The 18,426-nt window shown below is 41.4% G+C and overlaps 1 protein-coding gene across 2 annotated transcripts in view; it reads right to left on the reverse strand.

Annotated features, from left to right (window-relative positions):
• The window catches only part of LRP12 (LDL receptor related protein 12), a 55,559-nt gene extending 37,694 nt beyond the window's left edge, over positions 1-17,865 (reverse strand). For both annotated transcript variants that reach the window (XM_080610730.1, XM_080610729.1), the window contains exon 1: positions 17,545-17,865. In XM_080610730.1, the coding sequence (XP_080466856.1) occupies positions 17,545-17,623 (79 nt within the window). In that variant the 5' untranslated portion in view covers positions 17,624-17,865. The remainder of the gene's footprint in view (positions 1-17,544) is intronic.
• Positions 17,866-18,426: the final 561 nt, after the last annotated feature.

The following is an 18,426-nucleotide window of genomic DNA, read 5'->3' on the forward strand; positions in this document are numbered from 1 at the left end:
GGATATTTTAAGAAGTCTAGAAGTACTCTGTATATATCTATAGAATTAAAATGCAATAGACAAACAGTTGTAAATCTCTAAGACCCAAACTGGTACTTCTTTCCCTCTCTTTGGAAAGCAGATATTTTCTTTTTTTCTCTCTTCCCCTTCCACATTATCTGCTATTAATCCTTTGATTCTTGTCCTGCAAGAATGCTACTGGTGCTGTGTCTCACACATTAGCATGAGTACACCTGGAAAAGTTTAACACCTTTTATTTCAAACTCTACATAGTGTCTGAAAAATACATTAAAAAAATTTTAGAGTCTTCTTTATTTGGCTTATGCTATCTGTAGAACACAGTAACATACTGCTGCATTTTTTCATAACACCACAAATAAGCTTTTATCATGATTATAGCTTTATTGTGTCAGGAACTGTACAAACAAGAAAAACAGCTCTTGCTCCACAGACCTCACTGCTTTGTGAAAACTGTATATGTTACATTTTTATCAGGTAAAGGGAAGGACAATAAGAAAGCACAATATATAAACCAACTGGAAATCCCAGCCCACCAGGTGCCAAAACATAATCAAATGGCAATGCTTTACAGGAATCACAGCAGAGTCAAGAGGGTTTGAAGAAAGCAAACATTATGGCTTTGTGTTCCCCATGAACAGAACTACCAAGGTGGTAGGAAGAACAAAGGGAAGAATGGCTAAACTTGACTTATGTTAGTAAGTGGTAAAACTACCAGAACTAAAGAACCACTGAAGATTAACAGGATAGTAAACTCAAGTGAAACAGAACTTTGACTTGCAGCTATCCTGTGCTAACAACTTGTCACTGTGCCTCACCTTCCCTCTCTCCCCCAGTCACTCGGAGCAAAGTTCAAAAGTCTGAACACTGAAAGTGAAGGCTCATCCCTTTCCAAATGTAGAAACTTTGGGAAGCATTTGGGAAAGTCTGAATTATATTAATTGTGCAAGAAGGAACTATAGAGGCAGGAGAGCTTATGAGAAACCAGTTGTAAAACAGTACATGCCATATAAAGACAGATAACACTGCCATCTTTATATGCAAAGAAAAGTAGTGCACATCTGACAGCCAGAATACTTCTTTTCATATTGCACTGTACTGCAGGGTACTGCAGCCTCTTGCCATGAGGGCTTCCAGTGGTTAGAAAAGATAAACAATCTTCTACTATCAGGTACTAGAAACAGGAGTGTTGGATAGTACTACGATCTACAATTGCAAAATGGAGTGAAGAAATCCTTTCTGTAGAGTTGAATAAGCATTTGACTTGACAGCCAGTTTAGGCAGTTTAGCAGAGTACAGCACGCTTTCAAGACAGCCATAGTGTACGTAACATGAGTCAAACAGAGCAGACAAAGTTTGTTTCAAAACACTTCAGGATATCGCTTCCATGCTGTCAGACTACATCCCTGACACACAAATTACCACTGGAAAACTTTAAATGTATTAAAGTAGACATACAGCTAATTTACTATATGGATTCCGATGTTGGCTTTTTGCAAGGAAAGTATTTGTTACAGAAATTAGAAGACGACAATGACTGGTAGATGCCATAGTATACAATAAAGGCTGCCTGTGTGACCCTAAATGCACTTTCTGTGCCTACTCTCAATAAAGTCAGTAAGAAAAAGTCTCACACTGCATGGTCAAAGTCCCAGGTTTTATTACATTACAGTAGCTCTAAGCATGCCACCAAAGTCCTGCATCCCTCAGATTTATCTCACTCTTTTTGTAATACGGAATTTGAGCTATATCCTGCTTTCCTTCTCAAACAGGCACAGAACATAGAATACCAGGTTGGAAGGGACCTCAAGGATCATTCACTCCAACTTCTACGCAAAGCATGACCTAGAGTAGATGTCCTAATACCCTGTCCAGCAGAATCTTAAAAGCATCCAGTGTTGGAGAATCCACCACTTCCCTGGGGAGATTATTCATTCCAATGGTTGATTGCTCTCACTGAGAAAAATTTTCCTCTTGTGTAGTCAGAATTTCACCAAGAGGAACTTGTGCCCATTACTCCTCATCTTTCCCGTGTGACTCCTCATAAAAAGGGAGTCTCTGTCTTCTTTGTAGCCACCTTTGAAATACTGGAACACTGTGATAAGGTCTTCCCTAAGGCTTCTTTTCTCTAGGCTGAACAAACTCAGATCTCCCAACCTTTCCTCATGCAGCAGGGTTCCCAGTCCTCTGATCATCTCTGTGGCCCTTCTCTGGATCCTCTCCAGCCTGTCCACATCTTTTTTGTAGAGTAGAGACTAAAACTGAGCACAGTATTCCAGGTGTGGCCTGACAAGTGTTGAGCGGGAAACACTCCTGTCTAGACCCTGCCAACCACATGCATGTACCCCAGTACAGCAGAATCATCATGTTTTACATTGCAAGAAATTGGTAATGTCTATAAAAATTCGTAATACATGCTTTATTTGTTTATCTCAGAGTCAAATAACCCCAAATTTGATGTTTCATTGTGTTATGAATTTACAGCCAAAACATGACGGTTCACAGTAATTTGAAAGAGCAAACAAATTGCAAGAAGTTAGATAGTTGAAATTTACAGAGGTGTGAATTGGCCCGTTCTCTTTCACCTAGTATTACCATCTTAATGAAAAAGCCCTACGGAGGTGACTGACAAAGAAATAAGCTGCCTCCTTTCACCAAAACATGGTCATGCCTGGTACTGTATCATTACTCTCAGCTTCAACACAGCTGTCGCGAGGCTGCTGATTTGCAATACCCCTGTTCTCAGGCTTATCCACATAACAATCCCACCAGCAGAACTAGGAAAGGGGATTCACATGTGCACATGCTCCCAGCCCCTATAGGTCTTAGGATGTTCACCAAGAAAACACATCCTCACACTGAAGTATGCTGAAAAACCTTACCAAACCACCAGCTTCCTCAGGGAGGGAAAAGCAGGTAGCCACAAGTGAATGCATACAAACACATGCACACTCTCTCTGTGACAGAGTTCCTATGACAAAAGCACAAATAGGAAGAAAGGCTTAAACATAGTAAGAGGAATGAATACGTCAGAGAAAAGAATGTGATCTAACAGGTATTTCCAAAATCTTATCACCATTTACCCCGCCATTCATAATTACCTTCCAGTATCCTATCCCTACACCTAGTACACCTTATCTCCACTTCTGCCTTGATACAAGCTCTTACAGCTCTTCATCTCATATATTCCTTGACCAAAAAACATTCTCGCTACACATTTACATGAGTCATTAACTTCCTTCATGAGAACAGTTCTAACAACTTACTTCTTTCTGCACTCCAGCTTCCTAGAAAAATCTTATTAAATATAAGGGACACCATACCAAGACATGTTTCAACTCTTCCTGTGAGAGAAATCCCTGCCAAGAATCATTCAAGTAAACACCAGATGACTGAAGGTCAAGTTACATCATTATTGCTCACCCCTTTGTCCATCTAGTTCACAATCCGACACTCCAAAAGATGCTTCAGTTGCACATATTCACTGTTATCTGGCAATCTGAATGTTAACTTGAGCCTAGTTTCCCATGGATCGCACAGTATAACAGCAGTTGTACACATCTGTACATTCCCCACAACTTCCAATACTTCGTGCTGTTTCTACGAAATTTGGCAGATGAGTAACAGTCCCAAAAATCCAGTTAATAAGAAATGCAGAAATAAAAATGCATTTCTACTCGTGTTCCAACATAAAGGTTTCACTGCAAAATTTCTTGTTCCTAAATGTAAGAGCTTCCACACAGAATACAATAATCCATGATGAAAAAAATATTTTACCTGTCTGCTTCAAATAAAAGACAGCTTTAAGGAGCTCTCTAAGTGTCGGATGATCATCACTAAACCTTTTAAATAACTAGCACCCATTCACTTAAGAAACAATAGCTGAAATATACAATGGACTGTGTTTCTTATGAGCAGAAGAGCACTGGCATTTGGGGATGAGAGAAACTAGTTGGCAGTTACATTTGTACAAACAGACAAGGGTAGGAGTTGGAGTTTTAAAGGAAGGAGACCAGACACAATCCTCTCAAAGTAGCGTATTTCCAGTTCCACAATGAAAACTCAGCAACTGTGTCATTCCCAAAAGGGTTTGCATTTAAGTACTCTAGGACCACTCTTCATTTTTTCATCTTTCCTCTGACAGACTAGTCTGCCTACGCTGAGAACAGACTTCTCTGAAAAGCAGTTCAGATCACTAAATCACATTCTTGTTGCCTCATCCCTTTAATAGACCTGCCTTTTCCCACACTGACTCTGCCTTAAGTTAAGACAAAGCAATTCACCACTTCACACTCACACAAAACCAACACAGGACCAGAAATGTGAAGTAACAAAGTATTCATGCACAACCATAGGGCAGCTATTTATTTTCCGTGCTTCAGTTTCTCCCCTGCAAACAACAATACTTGACAGGAACACTGTCAGCGTGAGAGGTTATTAGTCTATCTTAATACTTCAACCTCAGACAATAAATAGCTTTTTTCAGGCAACTACACAATCACTATTTAGAAAGAAAAAAATTAGTTGAAGATTTTTTCCAAATATGCCACAGCAGTAAAGCGCACTAAGCTTAGGCGTGAGATAGGTTTATAGTATTCTTTTGGTATAAGCCTATTTTTAAGAAGAAAGCTCAGGACCAGTAAGTCACTGCTTGATGTGCAAGTATTCTTTTACAAAGAGATGCCACATACAAATAGCCAACTGGGGAACAAAACTCAAACAGCAGCTATTTGTTTGGACATTTAGATTCAATCTGTGTCTGAAATGAAACAAAATTACTTTTTGAAGAAAGGGATGAAGAATGCTTTGCAAAATAGCTATGTGAAAAAGATACTAGTTTTTATGTTAGTACCATTTACCAAATTTGACAGGCAGTTGTATTCTTTTGGATGCAGCTTCTTTTCAATTTGCATGAAAAGCATTATTACACTTGTGCATTGATGAAAGCATATTACATCCCTTACAATTCCTTACTGGCAACTCTGCCTAATGAATAATAACAATAAGCCACAGTTTAAGGACATTGGTTTTGCTGTGTGTTGGCTATTCAAAAAAGGAAGAGGGTATCATTACAAGAGGTACAGTTCTGGGAAAGAAGCATACAAAAAATCTGGAATATTTCACGGTATCAGAGCTTTCCATTCCGCAACTTTTATTGATAGTATATACATATATTACCTTCTAAAATTAAGTACTTTCAAGTTGCTATAGGCTGCAAAACTGAAGAACAAGGTTCATTTGTGATAAATTAGATGCTGTGAAGACAGAATACTTGCAAATTCTTACACTGTTTACACTTCACCACTGATTGTTACCCATTTGACTATTTACTTGATTTTAATTTCTGGATCATCTGCAGAAGTACTAAGAAACATAGCATTGACATTACAAGACAATTTTTACATGGATTTAGTCATTACCAGTGTTGGGGCACCAAGACAATGTGATTTCTCAAGAGATGTGTATTCACTGGAAGTATTTTAGCCAGCTCAGTCCCCGGAAGGTAACTGCTAGGCTTGCTGCAGCTAAAAGTGATGGTACATATGGCATGCCTGTTGGCTTCTGTCCTCTCAAAGCAAAACAGACTGTGTAGGTTTCTAATGTGGACCTCCTACAAAGGAGATAAATGCTGTACAATAATTATGGGTGGGTAAAACTTTCAAATGCAGCTTTTTATAAAGATAACTTTGAATTATTAAATACACCACTGAGAGTTTCTAAGGTCTGAAGTTAATTTCATGGCTTCTAATTATCAAACTGCAGATAATTTTTATACATTTTTAAAAGCAATTCATTTTCATAGATTCATAGAATAGTTAGGGTTGGAAAGAACCTTAAAATCATCTAGTTCCCTGCCATGGGCAGGGACACCTCACAGTAAACTATGTCAGCCAAGAGCTTGTCCAACCCGGCCTTGTACACTGCCAGGGATGGAGCATTCACAACTTCCTTGGGCAACCCATTCAGGTGTCTCACCACCCTTAAAGAACTTCCTCCTTATATCCAATCTAAACTTCCCCTGTTTTAGTTTTAACCTGTTACCCCTTGTCCTACCACTACAGTCTGACTTAAATCTTACTGATGCCAGCAGTAAAATTTAAACCAATCACAACAAAGCACAGCAAAGTCAAGGCTGGGCATGATTAAAATTCCACACTCCCCCTTCCAAATATACATATCCATATACATATCATCCACAAAACTTAACAGTACTTACACTAAATCATATGCATATTGGAAAATCTAAGATTACCTTGATTTTGTCAACTTCTGCTAACACAGAATTGTGGATGAAATCAACGATTAACTTCACTTAGGAACTGCTAAGGCAAGTCAGCAAATCTAACAGGAGACAACCCTAGTAAGGCACAGAGAAAGTTAGTCTTGGCTTAGGAAACAAAGTTGTGGTGGATTAATGACAGAACTTCTTAGCCTGCTCTACACAAATCCTATCTCTTGATAGGTTTAACTGAAGAATATAGTACTTGATAATATTTATTTTTTTAAATAATAATGACCATGTTAGAACAGGGAATGCTTTATTCTGTGCTGCTACAGAAAGGTTCTAAGGCTCAAATAGCTGTGGGTGTCCTTTTTAAGGAATGTACCTTGAAGAGGAAAATGGTTAAATTAGGCTTCAATGCACTAATTGAGCTGTAAAATAAAGGGTAAAAAATTACATCTACAGGCAGACATTCTACTCTATTAAAAGCCAACCTGCTAACAAAATTCAGCGCTTGCTCCTACACCCTTTTTAAAGGGAGGCAATGAATTCTAAAATAGCAAAAAATGTGACATAGTATGGTGACAAGTACAAGATCAATGTCAGACATAATGCCTACATACTCAAATTTCTATTTATGTGCCTTTATATAATGAAGTATATCACTCATTTAAGTACATGTCCTTCCTGTTTAATAGCAACATTCCAGATCTAGGGAGAAATAGGGAGAAAAGTAGACCCAAAACAACGGAACCCCATAAATAAACTGCAGAACACAGGCTCTGTTTACATGTCTACATAAATTATCTTCAGACACTTCAAAAATTTATCAAACTACACAGTATTTCAGTACAGGCATTAGGGAGTTTCTTAGTGAGAATATGACAGCATGATCCTTAAGTTCACAGAAATAATTTATGAACCATGTTCAACAGCTCACAATTTTAAAGCTAGTTCAGACCTTCTTCCCATCAGAGCAGCTCATCTCCCTTGAAAAAAACTGTTTGATGTGATCATTTTACTTGAATAACACACACACTTGATAAACCATGCACACTTATTTCAAATTAAGTGCTTTGAGCACTTTACTGGCTCCCAAATGTGCAGTATGGTCAGCAAGCCCGATCTCAAATTAAAAATTTAAATTCAGCTTTATTTTGGTCATTAATCATTTCTGAAAGCTACTGCATCTTATGTTGAATTCCTTTATGTTCAATGCTTCAACTGGCTATATCCAGAGTTCACATCCACTTCCTTTGTAAAGCCACAAACTACAGATAGTTCCAGAAAACTGGTGAAAGAAATTCAAATATAGACTCATTCACTCAGTTCCCACATACACCTTCCTGGCCTCCATGCTTTTAATTAACATTTTAAGACAGATGTACAATTCAGTATTTCATAAAACTCATTCCAAAAAGTCACTATTAAGCACTGCTAGAACTTTCTCTCAGGAATGTGGGGGGGGTGTGGGGGGGTGTGTGTTTCTCAGCTCCCCAGCCATGACCTTAACTTTCATTCTGAGCAGACCTGACTTGCAAAGGAGTCATCCCTGGGGGATGTCACTGCATAGGACAGTTTGCAGCACTGCTGCTCCTCCTAGTCTGCACATTTAGAACACAGGACCTCTTATTTCAAGGAAGTCCCTCATGGACCCCAAAGGCACCACGCACAAGCTGTGTGGTTCCAACAAACAGTGGAGAAAGCAGACTGTCCTCATCACTGAGGTAAGAGGACAGAGGTGGTCTTTCTCCCAAGCCTTATTCACCTACTGCATAAAGGCAAAAGGGCTGCACAGGCAGTACTGTCCCAAATTTCCACAACGGATGAAGAAAACTAGAAAGACAGTATTGTGGACTTTACCAGGGATTAGTAACATTACTATTTAGCTTTGGTACATTAGATTGTGATTTACATGAGAACTGTGACATCACTGAAGCTCTGTTACAGTGTGCACAGATGACAGACAACAGATAACCCAAAATCAGGGATTGGATGAGACAAGCCAGACAACACCTAGGCAACAGGCACTGGAAACAGCGTTAGCTGGATCAGCAGCAACAGGGAGGTCAGTCGTAACTGGACTCTAGAAGCATACAGCTCCCAGGCACATCCAGCAGTAGAGCTGTTTCAGAGTGCACAATTGCCAAATGTCAAGATCAGCCAGAAAGAGGAACACACAACAGCATCACAAAAAAAAGATGTTTCAAAACTCTGACAAAAGCCATGCACCGAGCTACAAAATGTTCAAAAACGTTCATCCACTTATTTTTTAAAGTACAGGTAAAATGCAAGAATCTAACGTTTCTGTAACATCTCCCTGCCTAAGAATACTTAGAAAGCCTGAGAGAGACCTTGTGATTTCTGAGCTCCCACTGCACTCATCCCCCTTCTATCGCTTCCTGGTAACTCTTAAAAGAGTAACTCTTTAAGTTAGATTAAGTTAGATTTAAGATTGATTAGATGCTCACTCAGCAACCATAACAACCCTTAAAATAAGAAGATTGGTTCCCTTCCTCCCTTGCACTTGCACAGCCTCTTAAACAATAGGTGCTCTCTCAGACGGCATGGCTTGCTCTTCCACACCGAAGAACAGTTCTGCTACCTTTTGCAGTGAATACGCCTTCCCAAGACATCCCAATCTTTCCCTCCCTTGCCATCCCAGCTCTCTAGCCTTCATGGGTATCTCTAACCACAAACACTAGCTGAACTTCTGCCACAGCACTGGCTGCCCTTTCAGTACCTTTAGGTACTTTAGATACACAGCTACCCAAATATATCCCAGTCAGTACTTCCAGCTGCATGACACTGTCATCAAGAAATATGATTGATGATTTTATCATTCATCTTCCCTCACCATCAACAGGCACCTCTTTCAGAAAATTTAAACTGATGTTTATGTTATTGAAAGAAGAAATGTTCTGTCTCCATAATTTTATTATCAACTGTAGAAAAAAAAGAATTACGTACTTTCCTAAACCCAGTCACGAATTATTTCCATATGGTTTTGACACACATTTTGAGTTAAATCCCTGGGCAGGGACACCTTCCACTACAGCAGGTTGCTCAAAGCCCCATCCAACCTGGACTTAAACATTGCCAGGGATGGAGCATCCACAACTTTTCAGGACAACCCATTCCTGTACCCCACTGGCCTCACAGTAATGAACTTCTTCTCTATATCTTATCTAAATCTACACTCTTTCAGTTTAAAGCCATTACCCTTTGTCTTATCACCATATGGCCTTGTAAAAATCTCCCCAACTTTCTTATATGCCCCTTTAGTTTCTGGAAGGCTGCTGTAAATTCTCCCTGGAGCCCTCCCATCTTCAGGCTGAACAAGCCCAGCTCTGTCAGCTTTCTTGGCCCCTCTTGCCCTCCAGGACTTTATTGCATGGTACTCTACCAAACAGATCCCTGAAGAAGACAAAGTCTGCTCTCCTGAAGTCCAGGGTTGCAAGCTTGCTGTGTACCCTCCTTGCCACCCTAAGGTTCTCAAACTCCTTCATGGCCACATGCTGCCAAGGCTGCCCTGGAGTCTGACATTCCACACCAGATCTTTCTTGTTGGCAAGAACAATGTCCAGCACAACACTTTTCCTTGTTGACTCCTCTATCACTTGGGAGGAAGAAACAATTATCAATGCATTGCAGGAACCTCCTAGATCGCTCAGACCTTGCTGTGCTGTCCCTCCAACAGATAATGGGGTGGTTGAAGTCCTCCATGAAGACCAGGGCTTGTGAACATGAGGCTGCTCTCATCTGTCTATAGAAGCCCTCATCCATTCAGTCTTCCTGGTCTGACAGCCTGTAGCAGACCCCCAGCATTATGTCCCTGTCCTCCCTTTAATCTTGACCCATAAGATCTCAGACAATTCCTCATGCATCCCCAAACAAAGCTCCATGCACTCCAGCTGGTCACTGACATAGAGGTGACAGCCCCTCCTCATCTCCCCTGCCTGACCTTCGAAAAAGCCTCTATCCGTCCATTCAAACACTTCAATCATAGGAGCCATGTCACCAGGTCTATGTGATGACAATAAGACCACAGCCCTGTAGGCGTGCATATGCCTCTAACTCTTATTTATTCCCCACGCTATGCATATTTGCATACAGGCATTTGAGTTGGGCTCCTGATGAAGCCAACTTACTGGCTGGAGTGGCTGGAATTCCTTCGTGCTGCTCTTCAGGTGCTCTCCTGCTGGCCTGTGTTCCCTCCCCAGGCTGAACAGCAGGCTGGAGTAAATGTAACAATATTATGAATAAAATAGAATTATTCTAGAGTCCTGATTAATGTTCTATCTTTGAAGCAACTCTGTGAAGTATGATGTACAGAACAGGAGGGGTGGGTTAAAGCCTCTACTTTATGTGATAAGTAGAACATGTATATATGGATTTTTCTACTGCATGTGACCTGTGTCTTATCTGCCCCAGCCCCAGTTACTACAATATCCATAATTGAAGCTTTAATGTCTGTTACTCAAAACACAATTTCATATAAGGAAAACACCCTACCAGAGTATACTAATTTACTGGATTCTAATATACTTTGTAAAGTGTAGGAAAAAAGATACTAAAGTCTTCCAAAAATTCCTATACAGCTAAATTCCAGAAGCCAGAGGACATGAACCTAGGTGCATGCCTTCCCTCTACAAGATGCATGAACAAAACTTCCATTTTCTGTTCTAAACTGCTTACCTTCAGTTACTCAAAAGTTCTTTCTAAAGGAGCAGTTCCTTAAAACAACTAGGAGTGCCATGAAAGAACTATTCTCACAACCTGCACTCTCAGAGACCTATCTATGTCTCCCAACAAGCTCACACAGAGCTGGAACAATAAAACCAAGCTACAGAAACCTCTAGAAGAGTCACTTCTTCGTAACTTTTAAACACATGCAACTTCATTATAGATTTCCACCACATACCAGTGTGCTTACACTGCTTGTTAGAGGATCACTCTACTGTTTTCTGGCTGCAATCTGTTACCCAGTCAGTCCCGGGGGCTTCCACTTAAAGGAAACTTCTTAGATGTTAAGGGAAAGGTAGTAATGAATTACAGACACAGAATCAGACAGGCGAAAACATGCAGTTCACATTCTAATACATAGTTCAAGTGTACTTTCCACTTACAGAGAATCATGACTAGTTCACTTTCACTGCTTTGTGGAAAGTTTAGTTCATTAAGAGCAAGCAAGTTCACCTTTCTTGCACGTCAAAGAATTCCACTACCAACTAAAGGTATCTGGGAAAGTACTGGCAAGTCACAAGAGCTTAAATGAAAAGAGAGACCATCTTACGACAATCTGAGCTACTAAACCAATAGTTTTCATATGACTTCCTCCCCTCTCCTTTAAAACATGCTCTACTTAAGCTTTCTTAATTGGGGGGAGGGGGTTCTTAATTCTTGCTTGCTAACTTACTTTTGATCCAGTAACAAGTAAGTTGGGGTGGGAACATTCTAAAAGTGTTCCTCGCAAAACAGATTAAAAAATAAACAGGAATTCCCTCACAACCTAAAATTCAGACTGTCAAACAGAATAGGAGGGAAAGAAATCTAGCAGATAGTTACTAAATATGCCTGCCTTGCTAAAAAACAAAACAAAAAAACTACACACACAAAAAAACCATCAACAGATTAACAATGTAGCAAAAGTTATAGTATATCCAAATTTAAAGCATCTGTTCAGAGAAACAAGTCTGAACCACAATTTACAATAGTGCTTTTGACAGAATTTGCACTGATCTGTCAATTATGCCAAATTTAGTAGTTTAAAACATATATACAAAAATCAATACTACATATTTCAATGCGACTGTAAACCTTTGTGCAATAAAGCATTAGTAAAATAACAACTGCAGCAAAAAATCAAGTGTAGAAAAAAAAGTGTAATCAGAACAGCACAATTCTTCAGAGTACGGTTTCATATAGCCTGCTATAAACCACTATTTCTACTGAGAGGACAAACACAGGAACTCAGATCTACAACCAACTTCCATGGCGTCAAACGCATTGGTACCCAGTGTTTTTTTACAACCATGTAAACTAAGTAGGCTGAATCTCGCTGACCAACTGACACCTCTGTAGTAACGAGTACCACAAAATGTTACAGCTAGTAATTCTGAACTGTATACAAGCCAAAAAAATTCCAGGTTGTTGACAAACCACACTCAATTAATGCCCAGCAAGACAGCTCAGCTGTTCCAATATTTAACATAATCATTAACTATCTGAGACAATATAAATGGAACACTGAAACTAGAAAATGCGGAGACATCTAGGAAAGCAAAACCACACTCTTCACACAACTCAAACAGTACTCATGAATTTTTAAAAAAATTGTAAGCAAATCACTGGATTATACTTAGCAAGTATGAAAATCATGTCTACAGCTTGGGAAACTGAGGCTTATGGCAAAAGATAAGTGATTTGTGGAAGAATGTCCTTAACATATCAAAGACACCGAGTTTAAAAATTTGAGATCTGTTAATGAACCACAAGACTGATCATAAGTGCAAGTTTTAGTCAGGACAAATACAAATCGATATATTTAGCGCTTAGCTGAAATAATACCCATGCAGTTTACATCTATTTGATACTAAAATAGGAGTGACTAAAGCAAAGGAGTCAAACAAACCTGCAGGGCCCTTCCAACATTCACCCAGCAGAGCTCTTTCTCTCCTAGCAATGACAGAAACAGCCAAAAAAGCCATGCTAATTATATTCTTTGCTCTGATGACAGGAATGAAGTCAGATGGCTTCTGTCCTGATTCTGGTTACAAGTACCTCTCTGCTCTTCCTCTGGCAGACGACTTTCTCATTTAGCGCATAATAACAATCACATCAACTACCTTAGATTAAGCTCTTTTTGCTATGAGGTTGTTGAGGATGTGGGGCTTTTTTCTTCTCCCCTCAAATGAACACTGCTTTAAATGTCGTCCATGTGACTTCACTTTGACTACAGACCTAACTGTGGCTCTGAATAGACAGGTTAGTGTGCATGGACTTGCACAACTTGACATATGATCAACTTGTTAGACAATACAAATTCCTATGGCATTAAAATCAGGGCATTTTCACTTCAAGCACTACAAACCCTTCTAATAAATTAAATGCAGCAGTTTTGCCAATAAAACGATTTCTGGCTTAGCAAGATATATCTATTCAGTATATCACAAAAGTATCACTGAAGAGTGACATTCAAGAGTTTAAAGTACAACAATTTATTAAGCCGAGCCATTCCTTTAGGACAATCTGCTCTGGCTTTATTGTTCAGCTTCTTTAGAAAATCAAATAAACTGGCTGACAAGACTTTATTTGCTTACATGATTCAGGCTATTCTTTCAAACTAGGTGAATGATCCTGAAGAATTATTTATTCCTTCTCATACCATCATTAGCAAAGTGACATATAAGTAAAATTCAGGTCCTGATCAGTGAACTTCCATAACAATTTTACTTGCCTTATCTTAAAACGAAATGAACAAGGATTTATATATATACACACACATATAGTCTCATTGTAATCTCAAGCAACATTTGTACCACAGAAACCTGGAATGGTTCTAACCCAAAGCTAAGCATTTTAAAGCTTAGATAAGTGTAATATGTCTTTCTTTAATGGGACAGAATAACATCAATAGCATCATAATCTCAGTAGTTACACAAAACATTGTTTCATCTACAATTTTGTGGAATAATAATTTTCTGACCTCTGCTAACGTTTCTCAGTCATTAGTGCTTCAAGTACTCACTACAGCCAGTGAGTATTCACTCACCACCCTGGAGATCAAGACTGATCTTTATCTGCCCCCATTTCTATCTTGAACTGTTTCAGTCTTGCTGTCCTACACCTGGTAAAGCAAGAATTTTACTTACTGTGCTACTGCATTGACTACTACCAACTGTACAGAACATTATAAAAGTTTTCTGTATTCCTTCATTCAAGTGGGATGGAAATTCAAATTAATATATCAGGGTGACAGGTATAGTTAAGACTAACAAAAATAAGACTTTCCAGGAATCTGAAGAAGCCAAATACCCATGCTTATGGATTCCATTCCAGAGGCAGGCAAGTCCTAGCTTTGCGCTGTGACACCTCAGACACTTTTCATAACTCAATCTCTACTCTGGAACACCAATCACTCTTCAATTGCTCCTGATAATGCGCTATCACAGTACCAGTAAGATATGAACCACCATCCTGCCAAGGGTGAAATAAAAATCAAATAGAATGTTAACACTAGGAATTCAGTTCTCTAATTTAAGCTCATGTTTTAACAAGAAAAAAATTAAAATCACCATTCATGGAAATATTTAAAAGACCTGTAGATGTGGCATTCAGCGACCTGGCATAGTGGTGGAAGTGGCAATGTTAAGTTAATGGCTGAACTTGATGACCTTGAGGGTCGTTTCCAATCTGAATGACTCAATAATTCTAAGATTGATTTTCAGTTGATCAATTATCAAACTCTGGTTCGAAAACATTGCTCTGAAGAACAGGACCAATTTCTCAAAAGGCATTTCCACCACCCCCCACCCCCCCACCCCCCCGGAAAAAAAACCCACATGGTTGTTCTGAAATCAGAGAACTGTTAGGACCTTTGAGATATACAGAAATGTCTTAATATTTGTCCCAGTAAAAGCCATGCCAGGATTATATAGACATACAATCAATTATTTCTTGGATATGAAACTTCCAAGTCAACAGTAAGCCCAGACGTATTAAAAGCCCATTGCCCAACAACACGCTACTGAGCTATAATTCTCTTAGTCGGTGCTATTCCAATATTTCACTCATCAGTATTCCTCCTTCTCAAATTTTTATAATTATAGTCATCATCAGAAGGAAGGTTTGAAGAATTCACTAAGTACAGGGAAACAGAGAAACATTCTCTTGAGAGCTCAGTGCCCACATATCAGCCTTCGTGAATTTAGTATTTTAATTAGTGGAAAATTCTAGACATTTTAGCTGTGCAACTGCATAATGGAAAGCAACCAGTGATGCTTTCCATAATGGAAAGCAACCACTGCTTTTCCAACTATGCATTTACCTTGAATACTGCCTACTGTATTCAAAGCCTTAATACACAGTATCATGATATACACAAGGCTCTGCTCAGGATCAACATCACAGACCAGAGCTCTGCTGTCAACACTGCCTTGATCAAATTCATGCCCATATTAAATTAGTTTATTTTAGAAGAGCTAAAAGCAGTTGTACAGGGAGATAAAATACTTTAGTAGAACACAGTTCCCACTTCCTTCTCCCAAAAGAAACAAACAAACCAAATAACAGCTAGAGATAGGGCTACCCTACACAGCCAACACTTGCTTTCGTTTTGGATGCTCTAGCCTGGGCAGGAGAAAGTTCCCTTCCTTCAAGCAGTGCAACCAGTCAGGACTTCAGACATCTGCAACAAAAAGTGTTAGGAGAAAGTAATCCCTCATGAGGATGAGGCAGCACACTGATCGGAATCAGAAGCAGCTTCTCCTTCCCAGCAGTGGCGATAACAGATGGTGATATGTTTCTCAGCAAGGCAAAAGAAACTTATGGAACCTTCATTCTTGGTTTAACTCTGGACAGCCTTGATTAAAAGTCTACAAAAAATGTTATTTAGCACGAAATTTACTTGATTGTTTTATTCTCTAACTAAAGATTGTGCTGTGGTTTTAATTTTGATAGTGTAAATGCTGACAGTACTGTTTAAGTTACAGCATCATGATCCAAATCCAACTACCAATGAGGCTGATGAGGTATATCACAATTATCATTGTCTTTTTACTTCAATTCTGTGATATGATAAAACAAATACATGGAGTTTGTTAAAAAACTTTGCACCGAAATAAAATTTCTCAAGTACATTAAGTATGCAAACATGAGGATAACTTAATCTATCCAGACCTGAGATTTTCTCTAACACTCCTTGCACTAGCCAACTCCTTTCCAGTTGTGTTTTCAACTTAGCTTTTAACATACCAAACTTTTAACAGTCTTTATAGATATTTAAACTCTTCTCCTTGACTTTGTGTGCATTTAAAAGATTGGTCAGTACCTCACTGTTCATGCAAGTAGGTCCCCTCAAAAAATTAAACTATGCCAGCATAGCTATTCAGTTACAGATACTGGTGCAACTGTAGCTCTGAAGAAGCTTACCTTACTTCTTCTCATGTAAATATGAAACGGGAAACATTCTTACAAATTTACGTGGTACATTTAGTTTTGAGTTTGCACTGATCTTTCCAGCACAGGCATGTGCTGGACAAAGCCCTTTGCATGGGCAAAGCAGAAATATCTTGAGGTTCCAGACAAGTTTGTTTTCCAAAACAGTAGAAGAGATTCCAATTTCATATGCTCAATAATGTGTTTTAAGGCAACTACTTCAGAAACTGCTAAACCAGGGCCCTGCTGCTGTCCTTCTCAGGGCAAGGCATATGCCCAGCTCTGTGCCAAACGCTGCTTCTAGCACTGGGGGCCCACGGACACAACCTATACTCATAGGTTAATGACACAAACAAGACTCTGAAAAAACACGCAAGGACTCTCATTGTCCGTGTTTTGGTCTATTGTGTATATATACTTACGTAGTGTAAAACCAAAGCAAGCACATTCCCTAACACATCTGCACAAACATTTCTTGTTAGCAGGTCAGTGCAAAGGTAGGCTCATAACCATAAATTAAATGTCATTCGGTATGAAGAGAGAGCAGGCTGAGCAGAAGCAAAGGTCCCTGGAAGAGCTCCAAGGCCTGTGCTGATGTGTCACAAACTCATCACACAGCGCCAGCCCGGTGCCCCCGAGGGGCGCGCCCTGCCCCCAGACACCAGGCCGGACGTGGAACATCTCCCAGGCATCCCCATTATCCACAGCCTGCGATTATTCGTGACTCAGAGGATTTGGGGCTGGTTTGTTTGCGCGGCCCCACGCCAAGTCCGGAGTTCTCGGCAACGTACATCTGCGAGAAAGAAAGCCGAGAGCTGCTGGGCCAAATCCCAGCCCCAGTTTTAAGGACTTCCCTGAGATTTCCGCCCACCCCCACAGATATCAAACAAAAAAAAAAAAAAAAAAACGGAGCGAGACGTGGAGCCGCCGGGTTCGGAGCGGCCGCCATGCATGGGGGACGATGGGGACACTTGTCAGGGCAGCCGCGGGGAAAGCTGAAGTCCCGGGACGCGCCAGGGCGAGCTGAGGGACCCCACGGCCGGCCGGGAGAAAGGCCGCTTTGTTCGCCCTCCCCCGCGGCGGGCGGCCGCCTCCTGGCCCGGGAGACGGAGGCGGACAAGTGGCGTCACCCCCCACGGTACCTACCGCAGCAGGAGACAACGAGGAGCAGGAGCTGCGCTGACCTCCAAGCCGGGGAGCCTTCTGCGCTCCCCCAAAGGGCCATAACACCAGCCCACAGGGAGGCGACGAGGAGCAGGACCTGCCACCGCCGCGGCCCCGACCCAGAGCCGGAGCTGCCGCCGCAAGAGGGGCCCGCTTCGCGCCGTCCCCTAGCCCACCGGAGCTGCCGCCTCGGGAAGCGCTAGCGACCCGCACACCCGCGCCTCATCCGTCCGCCCGTTCGCGTAGCCATGAGCCACCGCCACCTCCGTCGGCCTCGGCCTCCTTCCCCTCGCGCCGCGCCGCTTCCTCCTCTCCGGCTGAGCTCTACCGCGGCTGCGCACTGGCGGCCCAAGCGCATGGAGCCGCTCCCGGCAGCCGCGGGCCGGCCGGGTGAGCGGGGCGGAGCAGCGGCTCCCAGACGATAGGGGAGGTCCCGAGCAGCGGTGCTGTTGCTGCTGCCGCCAGCTCTTTCTCCTCCTCCGTTTCCTCCTCCTCCTCCGCTGCTGCCAGGTTTCGGCCAGCTCTTGACAGCTCTCTGCCGGCCCCGTCCCGGGAGCCGCCGCTGCCTCTTCCCCCTCAGCCGAGGCCGCGTCCGTCGGGTGCCCGGGGACCGCGCCGCCGTGTCTCTGACACGAGGAGAAGGGTTCGGACAAGGGAAGGAGCTCTCCCGTTCCTCCGGCGGCAGGGGAGCTTAGATTCCCGGCTTTCACGCACGATAAGCAGACGGGTGTTTGAGTGCCCTGGCGCTCTGCCCTGAAAAAAACTGTGTGTGACATCAAACCCCATCTATAGAGCACAGACCCCCGGCAGCTGGATCCGCTGTGTTTCTGACCTCTTAAGTCTGCGTTTCACCAGTGAGACCAA

Source organism: Psittacula echo (assembly GCF_963264785.1).
Source record: "Psittacula echo genome assembly, chromosome: 2".
Classification (NCBI taxonomy): Eukaryota; Metazoa; Chordata; class Aves; order Psittaciformes; family Psittacidae; genus Psittacula; species Psittacula echo.